Source organism: Manis javanica, chromosome 2 (genome assembly GCF_040802235.1).
Source record: "Manis javanica isolate MJ-LG chromosome 2, MJ_LKY, whole genome shotgun sequence".
Lineage (NCBI taxonomy): Eukaryota > Metazoa > Chordata > Mammalia > Pholidota > Manidae > Manis > Manis javanica.
Window position 1 is genome coordinate 97,714,309 of NC_133157.1, and position 16,642 is coordinate 97,730,950.

Here is a 16,642-nt window from a genome sequence, read left to right on the forward strand (position 1 = left end):
CCAGAAGAGAACAACATGATATATTTAATGCAATGAAACAGAAGGGCCTTGAACCAAGAATACTTTATCTGGAAAGATTATCATTTAAATTTGAATGAGGGATTAAATAATTTCAGATAAGCAAAAGCTGAGAGAATTTACATCCCACAAACCACCTCTACAGTGTATTTTGGAGGGACTGCTATAGATAGAAGTGTTCCTAAGGCTAAACAGCTGTTATCAGGGGAAGTAAAACCACAGTAAAGAAATTAGAACAATTAATTACTAAGCAGATGCAAAATCAAACCAACTACCCCAAAGTAATTCAAGGGATAGACAAAGAGTATACAATATGATACATAATATATAAATAATGGAGGACAAAGAAAAAGGAGGAAAAAAATAAGAACCTGCAGGTTGTGTTTGTAATAGCATACAAAGTGAGTTAAATTAGACTGTTAGATAGTAAGGGAATTACCTGAACCTTTGGTAACCACGAATCTAAAGCCTGCAATGGCAATAAGTACACACCTATCAATAATCACCCTAAATGTAAATGGTCTGAATGCACCAATCAAAAGATATAGAGTTACTGAATGGATAAAAACACAAGACCCATCTATATGCTGCCTACAAGAGACTCACTTCAAACCCAAACACATACACAGACTGAAAGTAAAGGGATGGAAAAAGATATTTCAATATTTCATGCAACTAATAGGAAGAATAAGCAGGAGTTGCAGTACTTGTATCAGACAAAATAGATTTCAAATCAAAGAAAGTAACAAGAGACAAGGAAGGACATTACATAATGATAAAGGGGTCAGTCCAACAGAGGCTATAACTATATCAAACATCTATGCACCCAACATAGGATAACCTACATACGCGAAACAAATACTAATAGAATTAACAGGGGAAATAGAATGTAATGAATTCATTTTAGGAGACTTCAACACACCACACACTCCAAAGGACAGACCAACCAGACAGAAAATAAGTACAGAGACAGAGCACTGAACAACGCACTAGAACAGTGTCGCGACCCTTCAGGGACCGAAGCAACACGCCCAAGGTCTTGATTCTTCTCTAGGCTTTACTGTCTAATCTCTCACGGCGGTTACAGCAGTTGTCGGGAAGCTCTCCTCCCTCCCGGCGGGCTCCCTTATATTCAGTCACCCAACCAATCCGGGACAGTATCATGCGTGACCTTTAAGCGGATAGGTGTCACGCGCCACTCTAAGCGGGCAGCACAAGCTGTGCACGGGTACGGAAGTCTGCTGGGCCAATCCCCAACAGGGAAGAGGAGAAAGGGTGGTGCCAGCTAGAGTGGGGCTCAGCCTCGGCCATAGGCCGGGCCCCCACAAACAGATGGACCAAATGGACATGTACAGAACACTCCATCCAAAAGCAACAGGATACACATTCTTCTCAAGTGTACATGGAACATTTTCAAGAACAGATCATATACTAGGCCACAAAAAGAGCCACAGTAAATTCAAAAATGTTGAAATTGTACCAACCACCTTCTCAGAACACAAACATATGAAACTAGAAATTACACAAAGAAAATGAAAAAGTCCACAAACTCAAGGAGGCTTAATAACATGCTCCTAAATAATCAGTGGATCAATGACCAAATAAAAACAGAGATCAAGCAATATGCAGAGACAAATGACAACAATAATTCAACACTGCAAAATCTGTGGGACACAGCAAAGGCCGTGCTAAGAGGGAAGTATATTGCAATACAGGCCTACCTCAGGAAAGAAAAACAAACCCATATGAACAGTCTAAACTCACAATTAATGAAAGTAGAAAAAGAAGAACAAATGAGACCCGACGTCAGTAGAAGGAAGGACATAATAAAGACCAGAACAGAAATAAATAAAATCAAGAAGAAGAAAACAATAGAAAGAATCAATGAAAGCAGGAGCTGGTTCTTCAAGAAAATAAACAAAATAGATAAACTCCTAGCCAGACTTATCAAGAAAAAAAGAGAATCTACACAAATAAATGGAATCAGAAACAAGAAAGGAAAAATCACTATGGACACCACAGAAATACAAAGAATTATGAGAGAATATTATGAAAAATTATAAGCTAACAAACTGGATAACCTGGAAGAAATTGACAACTTTCTAGAAAAATACAACCTTCCAAGGCTGACCCAGGAAGAAACAGAAAATCTGAACAGACCAATTACCAGCAACAAAATTGAGTTGGTAATCAAAAATCTACCTAAGAATGAAATCCCTGTACCAGATGGTATCACTGCTGAATTTTACCAAACATTTAATGAAGACTTAATACTCATCCTACTTAAAGTTTTCCAGAAAGTAGAAGAGGAGGGAATACCCCCAAACTCATTCTATAAGGCCAGCATCACTCTAATACCAAAACCAGGCAAAGACACCACAAAAAAAGAAAATTACAGACCAATATCCCTGATGAACATAGATGCAAAAATACTCAACAAATTATTAGCAAACCAAATTCAAAAATACATCAAAAAGATCAACCATCATGATCAAGTAGGATTTATTCCAGGGATGCAAGGATGGTACAACATTCAAAAATCCATCAACATCATCCACCACATCAACAAAAAGAAGGACAAAAACCACATGATTATCTCCATAGATGCTGAAAAAACATTTGACAAGATTCAACATCCATTCATGATAAAAACTCTCAACAAAATGGGTATAGAGGGCAAGTACCTCAACATAATAAGGGCCATATATGACAAACCCACAACCAACATCATACTTAACAGCGAGAAGCTGAAAGTCTTTCCTTTAAGATCAGGAACAAGAAAAGGACGCCCACTCTCCCACTTTTATTCAACATAGTTCTGGAGGTCCTTGCCACAGCAATCAGACAACACAAAGAAATAAAAGGCATCCAGATTGGCAAGAAAGAAGTTAAACTGTGTCTGTTTGCAGATGACATGATATTATACATTAAAAAAACTAAAGAATACACTCGAAAACCATTAGATCTAATATCTGAATTCTGCAAAGTTGCAGGATATTCCATTAATACACAAAAATCTGCTTCATTCCTATACACTAACAATGAACTAGCAGAAAGAGAAATCAGGAAAACAATTCCATTCACAATTGCATCAAAAAGAATAAAATACCAGGAATAAACCTAACCAAGGAAGTAAAAGACTTATACTATGAAAACTACAAGACACTCATGAGAGAAATTAAAGAAGATACCACTAAATGGAAATACAGCCCGTGCTCATGGATAGGAAGAATTAATATTGTCAAAATGGCCATCCTGCCTGAAGCAATCTACAGATTCAATACAATCCCTATCAAAATACCAACAGCATTCTTCAACGAACTAGAGCAAATAATTCTAAAATTCATATGGAATCACAAAAGACCCCAAATAGCGAAAGCAATCCTGAGAAGGAAGAATAAAGCAGGGGGGATTATGCTCCCCGACTTCAAGCTCTAACTCAAAGCCACGGTAATCAACACAATTTGGTACTGGCACAAGAACAGACCCATAGACCAATGGAACAAACTAGAGAGCCCAGATATACTAGAGAGTCCAGATATAAACCCAAGCATATATGGTCAATTAACATATGATAAAGGAGCCATGAATATACAGTTGGGGAATGACAGCCTGTTCAACAGCTGGTGTTGGCAAAACTGGACAGCTACATGCAAGAAAATGAAACTGGATTATTGTCTAACCCCATACACAAAAGTAAACTCAAAATGGATCCAAGACCTAAATGTAAGTCATGAAACCAAAAAACTCTTAGAAGAAAACATAGGCAAAAATCTCCTGAATATAAACATGAGCAATTTTTTCCTGGACACATCTCCTCAGGCAAGGGAAACAAAATCAAAAATGAACAGATGGAACTACATCAAGCTAAAAAGCTTCTGTACAGCAAAGGACACCATCAGCAGAACAAAAGAGCATCCTACAGTATGGGAGAATATGTTTGTAAATGACATACCCAACAAGGGGTTAACATCCAAAATATACAAATAACTCACATGTCTCAACACCCATAAAGCAAATAACCCTATTAAAAAATGGGTGGAGAATATGAACGGATACTCCTCCAAAGAATAAATTCAGATGGCCAACAGGCACATGAAAAGATGCTCCACATCGCTAATTATCAGGGAAATGCAAATTAAAATACAATGAGATATCACCTCACACCAGTCAGGATTTCCAACATTGAAAAGACAATGAACAATAAGTGCTGGCGAGGATGCAGTGAAAGGGGAACCCTCCTATGCTGCTGGTGGGAATGTAAACTAGTTCAGTCATTGTGGAAAGCAATATGGAAGTTCTTCAAAAAACTAAAAATACAAATACCATTTGACCTAGGAATTTCACTCCTTGGAATTTACCCAAAGATAACAAATTCTTAGATTCAGAAAGATATATGCACCCCTATGTTTATCACAGCATTATTTACAATGGCCAAGATATGGAAGTAACCTAATTGTCCATCATAGGTGAATGGGTAAAGAAGATATGGTACATATACACAATGGAATATTATTCAGCCATAAGAAAGAAAGAAATCCTGCCATTTGCAAGAACATGGATGGAGTTAGAGGGTATTATCCTCAGTGAAATAAGTCAGGCAGGGAAAGACAAATAGCAAATGATTTCCCTCATTTGTGGAGTATAACAATGAAGCAAAACTGAAGGAACAAAATAGCAGCAGACTCACAGTCTCCAAGAAGTGACTAGCGGTTACCAAAGGGGAGGGATGGGGGCGGGCAAGTGGGGATGAAGGGAGAATGGGTTTGTGGGGTATCATGATTGGTGCACATGGTGTGTGTGGGGTCACGGGGAAGACAGTATAGCTCAGAGAAGATAAATAGGAACTCTGTGGCATCTTACTACACTGATGGACAGTGCCTGCAATGGGGTATCGGGGGAACTTGATAATAAGGGTGAATGTAATAACCACATTGTTTTTCTTGTGAAACCTTCATAAGAGTGTATATCAATGATACCTTAATTTTTAAAATGCATAAATAAATAAATAAATAAATAAATGCCTTTGAGAAATGCCTTCAAAAAAATAAAAAATAAAATGGTTGTTTAAGGCCACAGATTTTGGGGTCACTGCAATGCATCAATAGCAGCCAGAACAATTGGCTCTCAATAAATATTTATTAAATTTATGAATGAGGTGTAAAAGAGATCTTAGTACCATTTTTTAAAGGTTTAAGTTAAAGATCAGGACAACTTCACTCAGTGGTCATTTTTGTGGTCAAAGATATACTTCCTATAACTTGGTACATTAAGAATAAACTTATGAAGCTCAATTCATGTATCAAAGTCAGACATTTTGCTTGGTGCCTTCTAGCATCCTCACGACCTATGAGGGACTCATAGGAGCCGTTCCGTACTGGAAGCAAGAGGAGGTGAAGCTCCAAGAGGCTATAGGTTACCTGCCCACACGAGAAGCTAGGCAGACAAGACTGGCACCACCTCTTGTTCACTCCTAATGCCAGTTCTGTGGTCCTCCACTGATGAACTTCCTCCCTCTTTCCTCCCCATCATCCCATTCAAACGCACAGTCTCGAGCAGGACAGCTCTGGAACACAGGGACTAGAGAATACAAACAAAGGCAAGCACAGTAAGTCAACCTGTGAATCAGCTAAAACATATTTTGATGGCGTATGGTCATAAATGGAATAGAATCTCTGTGCGGAAAAAGAAATAGCTGAGACACAGTCCTTCCTCTTTGGTAATTTTGATCCATACAAGAAGAAAAGACAAAATACATTAAATGAAGAACAGCACAAGATAAGGCATAACAAATGCTAAGTCTAGTGTTGTTTGCAGATAATTTTTTTGAAATAAAAAATTCAGATCATTATTTTAAAAAAGAAAGGAAAAATTACTCCTAGTTAACCCAATTCAAACACAACTGTAGGTAGCATTTTGATGAACTTCCTTCTAATCTTTTTTCTATGCATATATAATAATATAATTGGGGTTCATACCATATAGTTCTATATTCTGCTTTATTTCAGTACATTTTGAGCACATTTATAGTAGGATTTTTCAGACTAAACCCTGATGGACTGTGTTTTGAGAAAGCATACCAGAAATTCATATTAATGTTGTGATACTCTTCAATAAACTCAACACTTTAATGCACCAATTTTTTAATTTTATCTCTATAAATCATTTTACTATAAATTATGCTTTTTATAAATTGTAAGATTAATTCTACAGAAGTACATTTGCTTCTAAGAGCAAGCAAGACTTGTGCCAGGAAAATAATCAAAAGCTGTCACTTCTCAAATATAAATGACATCACTTTACTTCAATCTGTTCAAAAACAAACATAAAATAGAAAGAAGTGCCATTGGCATCTCCACCACCTCCATGCCTTTAGTACCCTAATAATTATTATTGTACTGCTAATGCAAATTTCATTATTGTTTCAGACCTCTATTTTAAATGGATCACTATTACCAGAAGTAAACTCTTGCCGACACCAGAAATTTTCTGATAGAAAGGTTCTTTCAGAGATGGGATTCAATAGTTTATCCTAATTATAATTAATTGTGGCCCTTTTTTTTAAGGTCACAAGGCTTAAGATTTAAAAGAAAATTAAAAACTAAAACTCCAGAATTGTGTCAACAATTTTAATAAAGTCTCCAAAATGGAGGGACAGGGCTTAACAAAAGGAAACCAAGGAGTAGTCTATGCAGTTTATACACATTATAAATGAAACACATAGTAAAACTTTTTGACATTTATTTCACACCAACTGTACAGACAATTGTATTGTGTGAACTTCAAAAGGAAAAAAATGTTGATACCAATATTTCCTTGGATCCAAATCATACTTAATTCATAGCCCTGAACAATATACTCTGGAAGACTAGGCGTGTCGGCTGAATGATGTTGCTTGAAAGTTAATCTCAAATAACGTGCAGTTCACTGCTGTTTATCTGCTAAGTAGCCCTTCTCCCCTCCCTGGCTTTCCTGACACAAGCCACCCACCATAGTCTCACTTTCACAGCCTCCCTTGCAGCTAGAATGGTGTGACAAGTCGAGACCAGTTTGACCTAAAGGGATAGCCTTCAGAAAAGAGTTTTCTAACAGGACAGCTATACCAGGGGAGACCCTGCCACTCTTGCTGCCTTGATTGCTGCCCTATGACATGTGATGGCTCAGCAGTGGGAGACCCCATGTAACCAAGGGAAAGCCAAATGTCTAGAAGATGACCTGCAGATCTAACATTGTTGAGTCACAGAATGAACCAATGGTGGGACTTTCTGCTTCTAGATTTACTGTTACATGAGATTAGTTATCTTTCTTAGCTTACCCAGTTTGACTTAGGTCTTTATTGCCCCTGAAAGTTCCCCAAATAATGCAGCCTATTGTATAATTTCAGCATCTGGCCAATACTCCAGGGTGAATGGGGGCTAGGGGTGGGGAAGAGGAACAATTATTGACTTTTAGACCATATTTTATGATATTATAAAATTAAATAATTTTCCAAAATGGCAGCTGCATGTAAAGAGAGAATATGATTCCTGGCCAGTAGCATATATTTGCATCAGTTATCTCCACCCATTCCCAATTTGGCATTGTTACAGCAGACAAGGCAAAGAGTACTTCCTTCCAACAGGATCTTTTCTCTATGGTGAAGAAAATGGAAAAGGAAGATCTTTATAGACTTTAATGATAACATGGAAGAATATAAAAATAATCTCACCCATTTTAATTATAATAGAGATTGAAGCAACCAGTTAACCCACCCTTCCCTTCCATCTACAGTGGGTGACTCATGACATAACCTTTTGAAAAACAGATTTTACACCACCAAGAACCACTCTCCCCAAATTACCGTACAGACTTTGCATTCTCTAACAATATAATACTTGTTTCCCTAAAAGAAGGTAAGTTTTTTAGGAGAAATAATTTGTTTGGTTTTTTTGGGAGAAACAATATAACACCCAGGAAATTTCATTAGGTACTAAAGATTCTGCATGTAAATTTTGAAGGTATCATTTTCTTGGTATATGTCAGACCCACTCTGGTATCAAGAGATTTTTAAATGTTGGATTTTTAAACTATAATCCACCAAAACATAACTTCCCCAAAGTTTCCTAAATTTGAGACATAAACATATTGCCAATATCTAACTTGGTATCTGATGTTTTATAAAGCATGCCCTCCTCTGAGCTAGTCATGTCTTCAACTGTTCATATTATTATGCTTGTGGACTATTCAGGAACATCTGTTCAGAAATCCCTCTAGAAAGTTCCCTACATTATTTATGTTGCTACTAAAGCTATTTCTCCTCCCTTAGAAAAACCTGCTTTACAAAAGATAAAAATCATTATTTAGCTGGCAATGTTGATAAATAATTCTGGTTTCTTTGAGCTGACCATTTTCAACCTCATACACTAATTCTCTTCCTAAGTCTCCTGCTCTCAAAGGTCATCAAGTCACCATTTAATTTAATAGTAAATTTTAAATGTTATTCTTATATTTCCTTAATTGAATTAAAATTGTAATGATTTTTATGTAAATGGTTTTAATCTCACAAATTAGTAAGATCCCCCAAATAGTTTATAACATGATTTTTGAAAGCTCTCAACGTTCGTCTGCTTATTTTCTATGAGCTAAATATACTTACCAAAACTTTCCACATTCCACATCACCAAAGCTTTCTTCCTGTCTCAAAAGAAAAAAGAAAAAAATTTAAATGCCGATTAAAAGCCAAAATCAACTATTTTCAGCCTCGATTTGCAAATGTCAGTTTGTTTTTACCTAATTCTAGTAAATTTATATAGTGTAATTCTGAACTTCACTATTTGACATTTCCCTGCTGAAGAAAACCAGTAGAAACTTTTCACCATGTGTTGCTTTTGGAAACTAGCCCTTCCCTCTATGGCCAGGCAATGCAGCACCCAGGCTGGTCCTTAAGGATTTGCCTTCCTCACAACTGACCTCAGAACGCCACCTCAGCGAATGACCTGTCCTCTGCAGCTGAAGGTTCTGGAGAAGGTACCAACAAAAGTGGTGACTTTCTACATTCAACAAACCATAAAAGGAATTTCTTATTAGGAAGGGAGGAGAATCGATAAAAAGGCCAAGGAAAGGTCGTATCTTTGCATTTTGTTAGTCCATTTTATGTTGAGTTAGCTAATATTTCTCAAGACTGAATTTCTGATTCCTATAGAGTTTAGTTTATCCAGAAGTGAGAAGCAGTGTTGTTTTTCACTATAAACTAACTAGGCTTCAATTTTTATAAAAAGAGCAAGACGATGGGGTATAGCTACATCCTGGCGGATATGCCTAGAATTCTTGGCAAAATTATAAACCTTGCCAAAAAACGGGGTGGGGGGAGGCGGGGGAGTCGGTGGAGAGAGAAGGGAGGGGGCTGCCCGTCTATTTAGAATGTGGTGCATAATGAAGTTGCTAAACTAAGCTGGAGAAACCAGAAGGAGGAAGACAGAGACTCCATTAGCTCAAGCAATATACAAATTGCTGTTGGTTTTGTTTCATGACAGCAGTTGTTTCTAAGTACCCACACCCTCGCCAACTATGGTTTTCTAGCCCTACTCTATCCTGCTATGAAACCTGACAAGTATCAAAAATTCTTGAAATGGGAGGAGAAAGAGAGAGAAGAAAAGAGGAAGAAACAGGAAGGAGAGATTGATTTTGAGAGGACGTATTTTGCCACCCTCCTGGCTAACTGAAATGCATGTTCCCGAGATTACAGTAATTACAGCCCCAGCATGAGTTCCATGCAAGCGCTAAATGAAACAGCACATCAATTAAAAAATAAACACTCCATTCTAGGAGAAAGACAACCCCCTGGGACGTCCTAACAAGCGTAAATGAACCTGCCAGGCCGCCGGGCCCTCGGCCCCCGCCCCTGCCCGTTTTAAGGCGGTCGCGGGCCGGCGGGGCCGCGCTCGCTGGCCGCAACCCAAGGGGCTGCTAGGGGCGGCCCGGTCCCGCCGGCGCCACTCAGAGCCTGCGCCCGCGGTGGGAAAGCAAGGCTCCGGCAAAACCTGGGACCTCTGAATAGACACACGCGTTGCAAAAGTACGAAGCGAAGAGAAAATTTAGTGGCAGAGTTCCCGGTCGCCCCCATTTATAAGTTTTTCTTCTTTCTTTCGAAGGGAAAGTAAATTATTTTTTCATCAGGAAGCACTGTCTGCATGCTTTCACAGAACCCTCTTTGAGATCTACTATTGCCCCACTTTCTAGGTAAGGAAATTGAGCTCCCCAGGTCACTCAGAGGAAGCGGGAGGACATCCTGGGACGCGCCCCAGGGCCCCGCGCCCCCTGCAGCTGGGAACGTCCCCCGGGCCGCCCGGAGTCGAGCAGGTTCCGCTCCACCGTTTCCAAGCCTCAAAACCACCATTCTAAGAACCCTAAAATGGGTACTCCTTTCCGGGTTCCCTGCAGTGCTCGACCCTGCCACTCGCCCGCAGCGGTGCTTCCCCGCAGCCTCGGCTCGCGAAGGAGCGCGGGGACCCTACGCCAGCAAGGTTACCCACATCCGGGGGAAGGGAGGCAGAAACCTGACTTGTTTCGAAAGGGCCCAGAAAAGCGCGCGCTGCACAGAACCCCGTCCCGCTTTCCCAATGCAGACTCAGGGAAACGGAACCAGGACCTCGGACGCACAGAGCGCCGTGGGGACAGCCGTGGCAAAACCAGCGTCTCTGCGGCCTGTCCCAGCGTTACCTAACTCTCCAGCCGCAGAACGCGCGTTCAGCCCTGCGGGCGCTCCCGGCTGCCTTAAGGAAGGCTGAGCCTTCGGAGCGCGTGGGCCCCGCCCTGGCCCGGCCATTGGCGCACGCGGCCTTGGGCGGAGACCGAGTCCGCGCCGTATAAATATTCATGAGCCAGGCAGGCGGTGCAAGTGGGGCCGGAGCAAGGAAGTTGAGGGAAGGGTGCTGCTCCCGCCGGGGAAGAAAAGGAGGAGGAGGAGGAGGCGGAGGCAGAGGCGGAGGCGGTGGCCGGGCGCAGGCCGCACCGCTCAGGTGTCTGCGGCGCTCCAGTCTGGATTTGGTTCCGTGCGTCGCGAGAAGGGGACTGCCCACGTCTCGACCGATCGCCGGGCGGAGCGCGCAGCGGACTTTTACCGGAGGCGGAGTCTGTCGCTCCCGGCGGCGGAACGACTGGCCGACGCCGGGGAAAGAGGGCGGCGGCCTCGGCTGAGGCGGGTCCCTAACTCCGGCGGCGGGGGCGCGGCTTTGAGGGCAAGCATGAGCCCGTGAGGGCAGAAAGGGGGCCGCAGAGGCTGACCGGCGCGGGGAGCGGCCTGGCCCAGCCATCTTGACTGCGCGTCGCGGCCCAAGAGGAAACTTGCGCCTCCGCCCTCTGTGCTTGCAAAGTCACCGGTGCCGACGCCCCACGAAGTGGCCGGGCACGGGCGAGAGGCGAGCGAGAGAGGGACGATGAGCCGGGGGCCAGCCGCTCTGCTGCGAGAGGGCTGAGCTGGGACGGAGGAAGCAGGGCAAACCCTCTCTGTGGACCGTGCGCACGCCTGCGGCCAGCCTTCGCTCCCCGGAGCGGCGGACTGCGGGACGGCCCGCCTCTGCCCCGCTGCGAACCGCGTGGAGCGGACGCGTTCCGGGGAGTCACCGGGTGATCAGCAGTCGACCTCCCGGGAGAGGCAAGTCACCAGCAGAGCCCCTGCTCTCCTCTTCTCCGGCCCTCTCGCCGGATTCCCCGGCGCCCCTCCGAGCGCCGCCTGGAGGGCGAGGGCGCAGGTCCGAGGCGCGCAGCATGGAGTGGGGATACCTGTTGGAAGTGACCTCGTTGCTGGCAGCCTTGGCGCTGTTGCAGCGCTCGAGCGGTGCTGCGGCCGCCTCCGCCAAGGACCTGACGTGCCAAGAGATCACCGTGCCGCTGTGCAAGGGCATCGGCTACAACTACACCTACATGCCCAACCAGTTCAACCACGACACACAGGACGAGGCGGGCTTGGAGGTGCACCAGTTCTGGCCGCTAGTGGAGATCCAGTGCTCGCCCGACCTCAAGTTCTTCCTGTGCAGTATGTACACGCCTATCTGCCTGGAGGACTACAAGAAGCCGCTGCCTCCCTGCCGCTCTGTGTGCGAGCGCGCCAAGGCAGGCTGCGCGCCCCTTATGCGCCAGTACGGCTTCGCCTGGCCGGACCGCATGCGCTGCGACCGGCTGCCGGAGCAGGGCAACCCCGACACGCTCTGCATGGACTACAACCGTACTGACCTCACCACTGCCGCGCCCAGCCCGCCGCGCCGCCTGCCGCCGCCGCCCCCGGGCGAGCAGCCGCCCTCCGGTAGCGGCCACAGCCACCCGCCAGGGGCCAGGCCCCCGGCCCGCGGCAGGGGCGGTGGCGGCGGGGAGGCTGTGGCTCCCCCCACGCGCGGCGGTGGCGGGAAGGCACGGCCCCCTGGTGGCGGTGCAGCGCCCTGCGAGCCAGGCTGCCAGTGCCGGCCGCCCATGGTGAGCGTGTCCAGCGAGCGTCACCCGCTCTACAACCGCGTCAAGACCGGCCAGATCGCCAACTGCGCGCTGCCCTGCCACAACCCCTTCTTCAGCCAGGACGAGCGCGCTTTCACCGTTTTCTGGATCGGCCTGTGGTCTGTGCTCTGCTTCGTGTCCACCTTCGCCACCGTCTCTACCTTCCTCATCGACATGGAGCGCTTCAAGTACCCCGAGCGACCCATCATCTTCCTCTCGGCCTGCTATCTCTTCGTGTCCGTCGGCTACCTGGTGCGCCTGGTGGCGGGCCACGAGAAGGTGGCCTGCAGCGGCGGCGCGCCCGGCACGGGCGGCGCGGGCAGCGCAGGCAGCGCGGCGGCGGCGGCGGCGGGCGCGGGTGCCGCGGGTGCGGGCGCGGGCGGCCCGGGCGGGCGTGGAGAGTACGAGGAGCTGGGCGCTGTGGAGCAGCACGTGCGCTACGAGACCACGGGCCCGGCGCTGTGCACCGTGGTCTTCCTGCTCGTCTACTTCTTCGGCATGGCTAGCTCCATCTGGTGGGTGATCCTGTCGCTCACATGGTTCCTGGCAGCGGGCATGAAGTGGGGCAACGAGGCCATCGCCGGCTACTCGCAGTACTTCCACCTGGCCGCGTGGCTTGTGCCCAGCGTCAAGTCCATCGCCGTGCTGGCGCTCAGCTCCGTGGACGGCGACCCGGTGGCGGGCATCTGCTACGTGGGCAACCAGAGCCTCGACAACCTGCGCGGTTTCGTGCTGGCGCCGCTCGTCATCTACCTCTTCATTGGTACCATGTTCCTGCTGGCTGGCTTCGTGTCGCTTTTCCGCATCCGCTCGGTCATCAAGCAGCAGGGAGGCCCCACCAAGACGCACAAGCTGGAGAAGCTCATGATCCGCCTGGGTCTCTTCACCGTGCTCTACACCGTGCCCGCCGCCGTCGTGGTCGCCTGCCTCTTCTATGAGCAGCACAACCGCCCGCGCTGGGAGGCCACGCACAACTGCCCGTGCCTGCGGGACCTGCAGCCGGACCAGGCGCGCCGGCCCGACTACGCTGTCTTCATGCTCAAGTACTTCATGTGCCTGGTAGTGGGCATCACCTCGGGCGTGTGGGTCTGGTCCGGCAAGACGCTGGAGTCGTGGCGCGCACTGTGCACCCGCTGCTGCTGGGCCAGCAAGGGCGCTGCGGGGGGCGCGGGGGCTGGGGGCGCCGGCGGGCCGGGGGGCGCGGGGGCCGGCGGGGGCGGGAGCGCGGGCATTGGTGGGGGCTCCCTCTACAGCGACGTCAGCACGGGTTTGACGTGGCGGTCTGGCACGGCCAGCTCCGTGTCGTATCCAAAGCAGATGCCATTGTCCCAGGTCTGAGCGGAGGGGAGGAGGCACCCGGAAGGAATGGGGAGGCTGCGTGAGGAGCAAGTGCTCCGCCGGGACCGTGGACCCGCTGAGGTTTCCACCCCTTCACCGTGTTGATTGCTATTAGCATGATAATGAACTCTTAATGGTATCCATTAGCTGGGACTTAAATGACTGTCTTAGAACAAAGCACCTGGCATTGAAGGCTCCCAGATCCAGCCCCCGTTCCTCCATTGATAAGCGGGGAGCTCCTCCCGCCAGGCGTTAATTTCTTTTGGCAGAGGAGGTTGGACTCGGCTGCGTTTCCAGTACCCGAGGGTTGGGGCCCTCGCTGGCTGCCACTTCCTGAGCTTGAAGCCAGACCTACAGATTTCACCTGAGGGACCTATTTTCTCCCTCGACTCTCCTACGTAAACTTTTACTCCTAACATATCCTAGAGGAGGGATGACTCCGACCTAATGGGATTGCACGGTTTGGGTCTTCTTCATGACCAGGCAAATGCCTTAAATAAACAATCAAGAAATGTCTTAATTATACACCCCAAATAAATACGGGTTTCTCACATTAGAGGATGTATTTATATAATTATTTGTTAAATTGTAAAAATGTGTAAAATATGTACATAGCCAAAGATATACAGTCTGTACATTTTTTGTAAAAAGTTTAGAAGCCACTCCTGTAAGAACAAATATAAGTATTCTATTTTGTCAATAAAATGACTTTTGATAAATGATTTAAACATTGCCCTCTCCCCCTGCCTCTTCTAAGCTGTTACCTTTAAAGTACTTGTTAAGGGCACGTTGGAAAAATGGAACATTTACTGGTTTCTCATTCTGTACGCTGACCTTAGGCATGGAGAAAATGACCCATGAAACTCTAGTTCTTAAGTTGTTAGCGAAGAAAATACCTTGTTGTGGAACTGAAATCAAAATTGAGTTTTTGCACCTTCCAAGAAGATAGTGTTTTTAATGGTAGCTCTTTCCTGATCCATGGATAACAACGCTTAGTGTATGTAAGTGGAACTTTGCGAGGCAGTAATTCCACTCAGGCCTTGTTATTTACCTTGTGTAATATCACTAAAGGCTTCAAAAACCCCAAATTCATTTCTCGCGTCCGTGATTTTGAAAGCGCCTGGGTTTCCAGGGACTGAACACTGCCAAAGTGTAGAGGTTAATGTTTTAAGCAGTAGATCACTCTTTACAGTGTAAGTCACCTGACAACCTGGTAGTGGAACAGGCGCTCCTTAGTGGGTTAAACTAACCGGTTAACATCTTAATAACCTTCCAGGCCTGTGTCTATCAAATGTGCTTCTTTTCCTAGAGAAAAAGCTATTGTTCCTCTTGTCAAGACTAAGCTAATTTATTTGAGCAGAAGGCTGTTGAATTAGCAGAAGAATGCTTCGGCAATTGTTGAACTTTTTACCTGTCTGCCCAGTGGCCCAGCACATCATTCCTTTAAGAGGAGCTAAATGAATAGGGTTAATCTGTAGGGAACTTGGTCTTTTGAGTTTGAAAAACTTTGATCTTTTCTCCTCTCCAAATGGGCTGTGTAGTCTGAAGTTTCTTTCCCTGCTGCCCGGCTCCTCTTGGTGCAGACCAATTGGCCACCGCGGAGCCTTAAAGTTCTTCCATTAAAGGGATGTTGGACTTTTACTTTAAAAAGGAGAGAGAGCGAGGGAGAGGAAGACTTGTAACAGTTAGTGAGGACCAGAGGCACAAGTGTGCTCAGCCTTTTAAACAGCTTTTCCCGGCATTGTTAGCCAGCCTGCAGGCAGCTAGGCATGGGTTGAAGCATTATAGAAAAGGGCTCTGAATGCCCTACAGGTGGTCTGCACACATAATCCCCCAATTTAAAGCGTTTTCCTTTGCTGGACAATTGCATTACAAAACTCCCTTCTTTTTCGCTCCTAATTGAACCAATGAACTATTATAAACTACAAGTTTTTCTTTAAAAAAAAGGAAAAGAAAGAAAAACCCTCAGTGCCTAAATTCTATTGAATAAATTCTGGCAAGTTTTCTGAACTGAACCTTTTAAAGCACCGGAAGTAAAAGCTTCAGCCAGACATTTCTCTTTTTCAGATATTTTTATTCCTCATGCCTGTTATTTTCTGACAGATTAGCAATAATTTAAAAGTAATTGGTAAGGTTGTGTGTTCATACTGAAAAGATAGCCCCAGGTCCCTTATTAACCTGTCAATCAAGATGAGAAATGGGCAGCTATCCTGCTAATGATGGGAGGTATCAAACATTGTGGGCTGGAGGGGACTTGTTCTCTGCATCCAGCTAAGACGTTTGTTCTCTCTACTTTTCCTAATAGGAATAGTGAGTGGTTTAAAATTTTTTTTTAATTAATAGGATAGAAAGTACTTCCTTGGCTGATCTTTCTCATGTAAGAAGCTTTTAAGACAAGCTTCTTGGTAGGAACATTTTGCAAATCCTTTCCAGTGTCATTCTTGGTGTTAATTGGATTTTTTAAGTTAGATATGCAATAAGAACACCTCCTTTAGCTATCATGCTGATGTTATTTCTTCAACTCAGAGGCATTGTAAAGTCGTCAGCTCCCAGCAGCTTTATTCATTAAAGAATTATTGTTTTGTAATGTAGGTACCACTAAGTGACCTGCATCTAACTCATGTGGTGACTCACATGCACTGTAGTGGACATAAACCAGCCATGAACTTTACATTGTAAGTAAATGTAAACTTTACATTTACAATTTACACAGTAGAATTTCTGAGGGCAGTTCCCACAGTCTTTACCACATCTGTGAGGTGGGGAGAAAGCGAAATGCCACTAGGTAGCATGTTGATATCCTAACATAGCAGTCTTCTCA

General features: G+C 45.3%; 2 protein-coding genes across 2 annotated transcripts in view; one reads left to right on the forward strand and one right to left on the reverse strand.

Annotated features, from left to right (window-relative positions):
• LOC108397711 (uncharacterized) overlaps nt 1-11,309 on the reverse strand; it is an 82,893-nt gene extending 71,584 nt beyond the window's left edge. The window contains exons 1-3 of the mRNA XM_017661252.3: nt 10,717-11,309; nt 8,654-8,691; nt 5,566-5,598 (exon numbers count right to left, since the gene is read on the reverse strand). Of these exons, the coding sequence (XP_017516741.2) occupies nt 5,566-5,598; nt 8,654-8,691; nt 10,717-11,309 (664 nt within the window). The remainder of the gene's footprint in view (nt 1-5,565; nt 5,599-8,653; nt 8,692-10,716) is intronic.
• FZD8 (frizzled class receptor 8) lies at nt 10,919-14,553 on the forward strand. Its single transcript, XM_037010477.2, has one exon. The coding sequence runs from the start codon at nt 11,764-11,766 to the stop codon at nt 13,819-13,821; it is 2,058 nt and encodes a 685-aa protein (XP_036866372.1). The 5' UTR covers nt 10,919-11,763; the 3' UTR covers nt 13,822-14,553.
• Nucleotides 14,554-16,642: the final 2,089 nt, after the last annotated feature.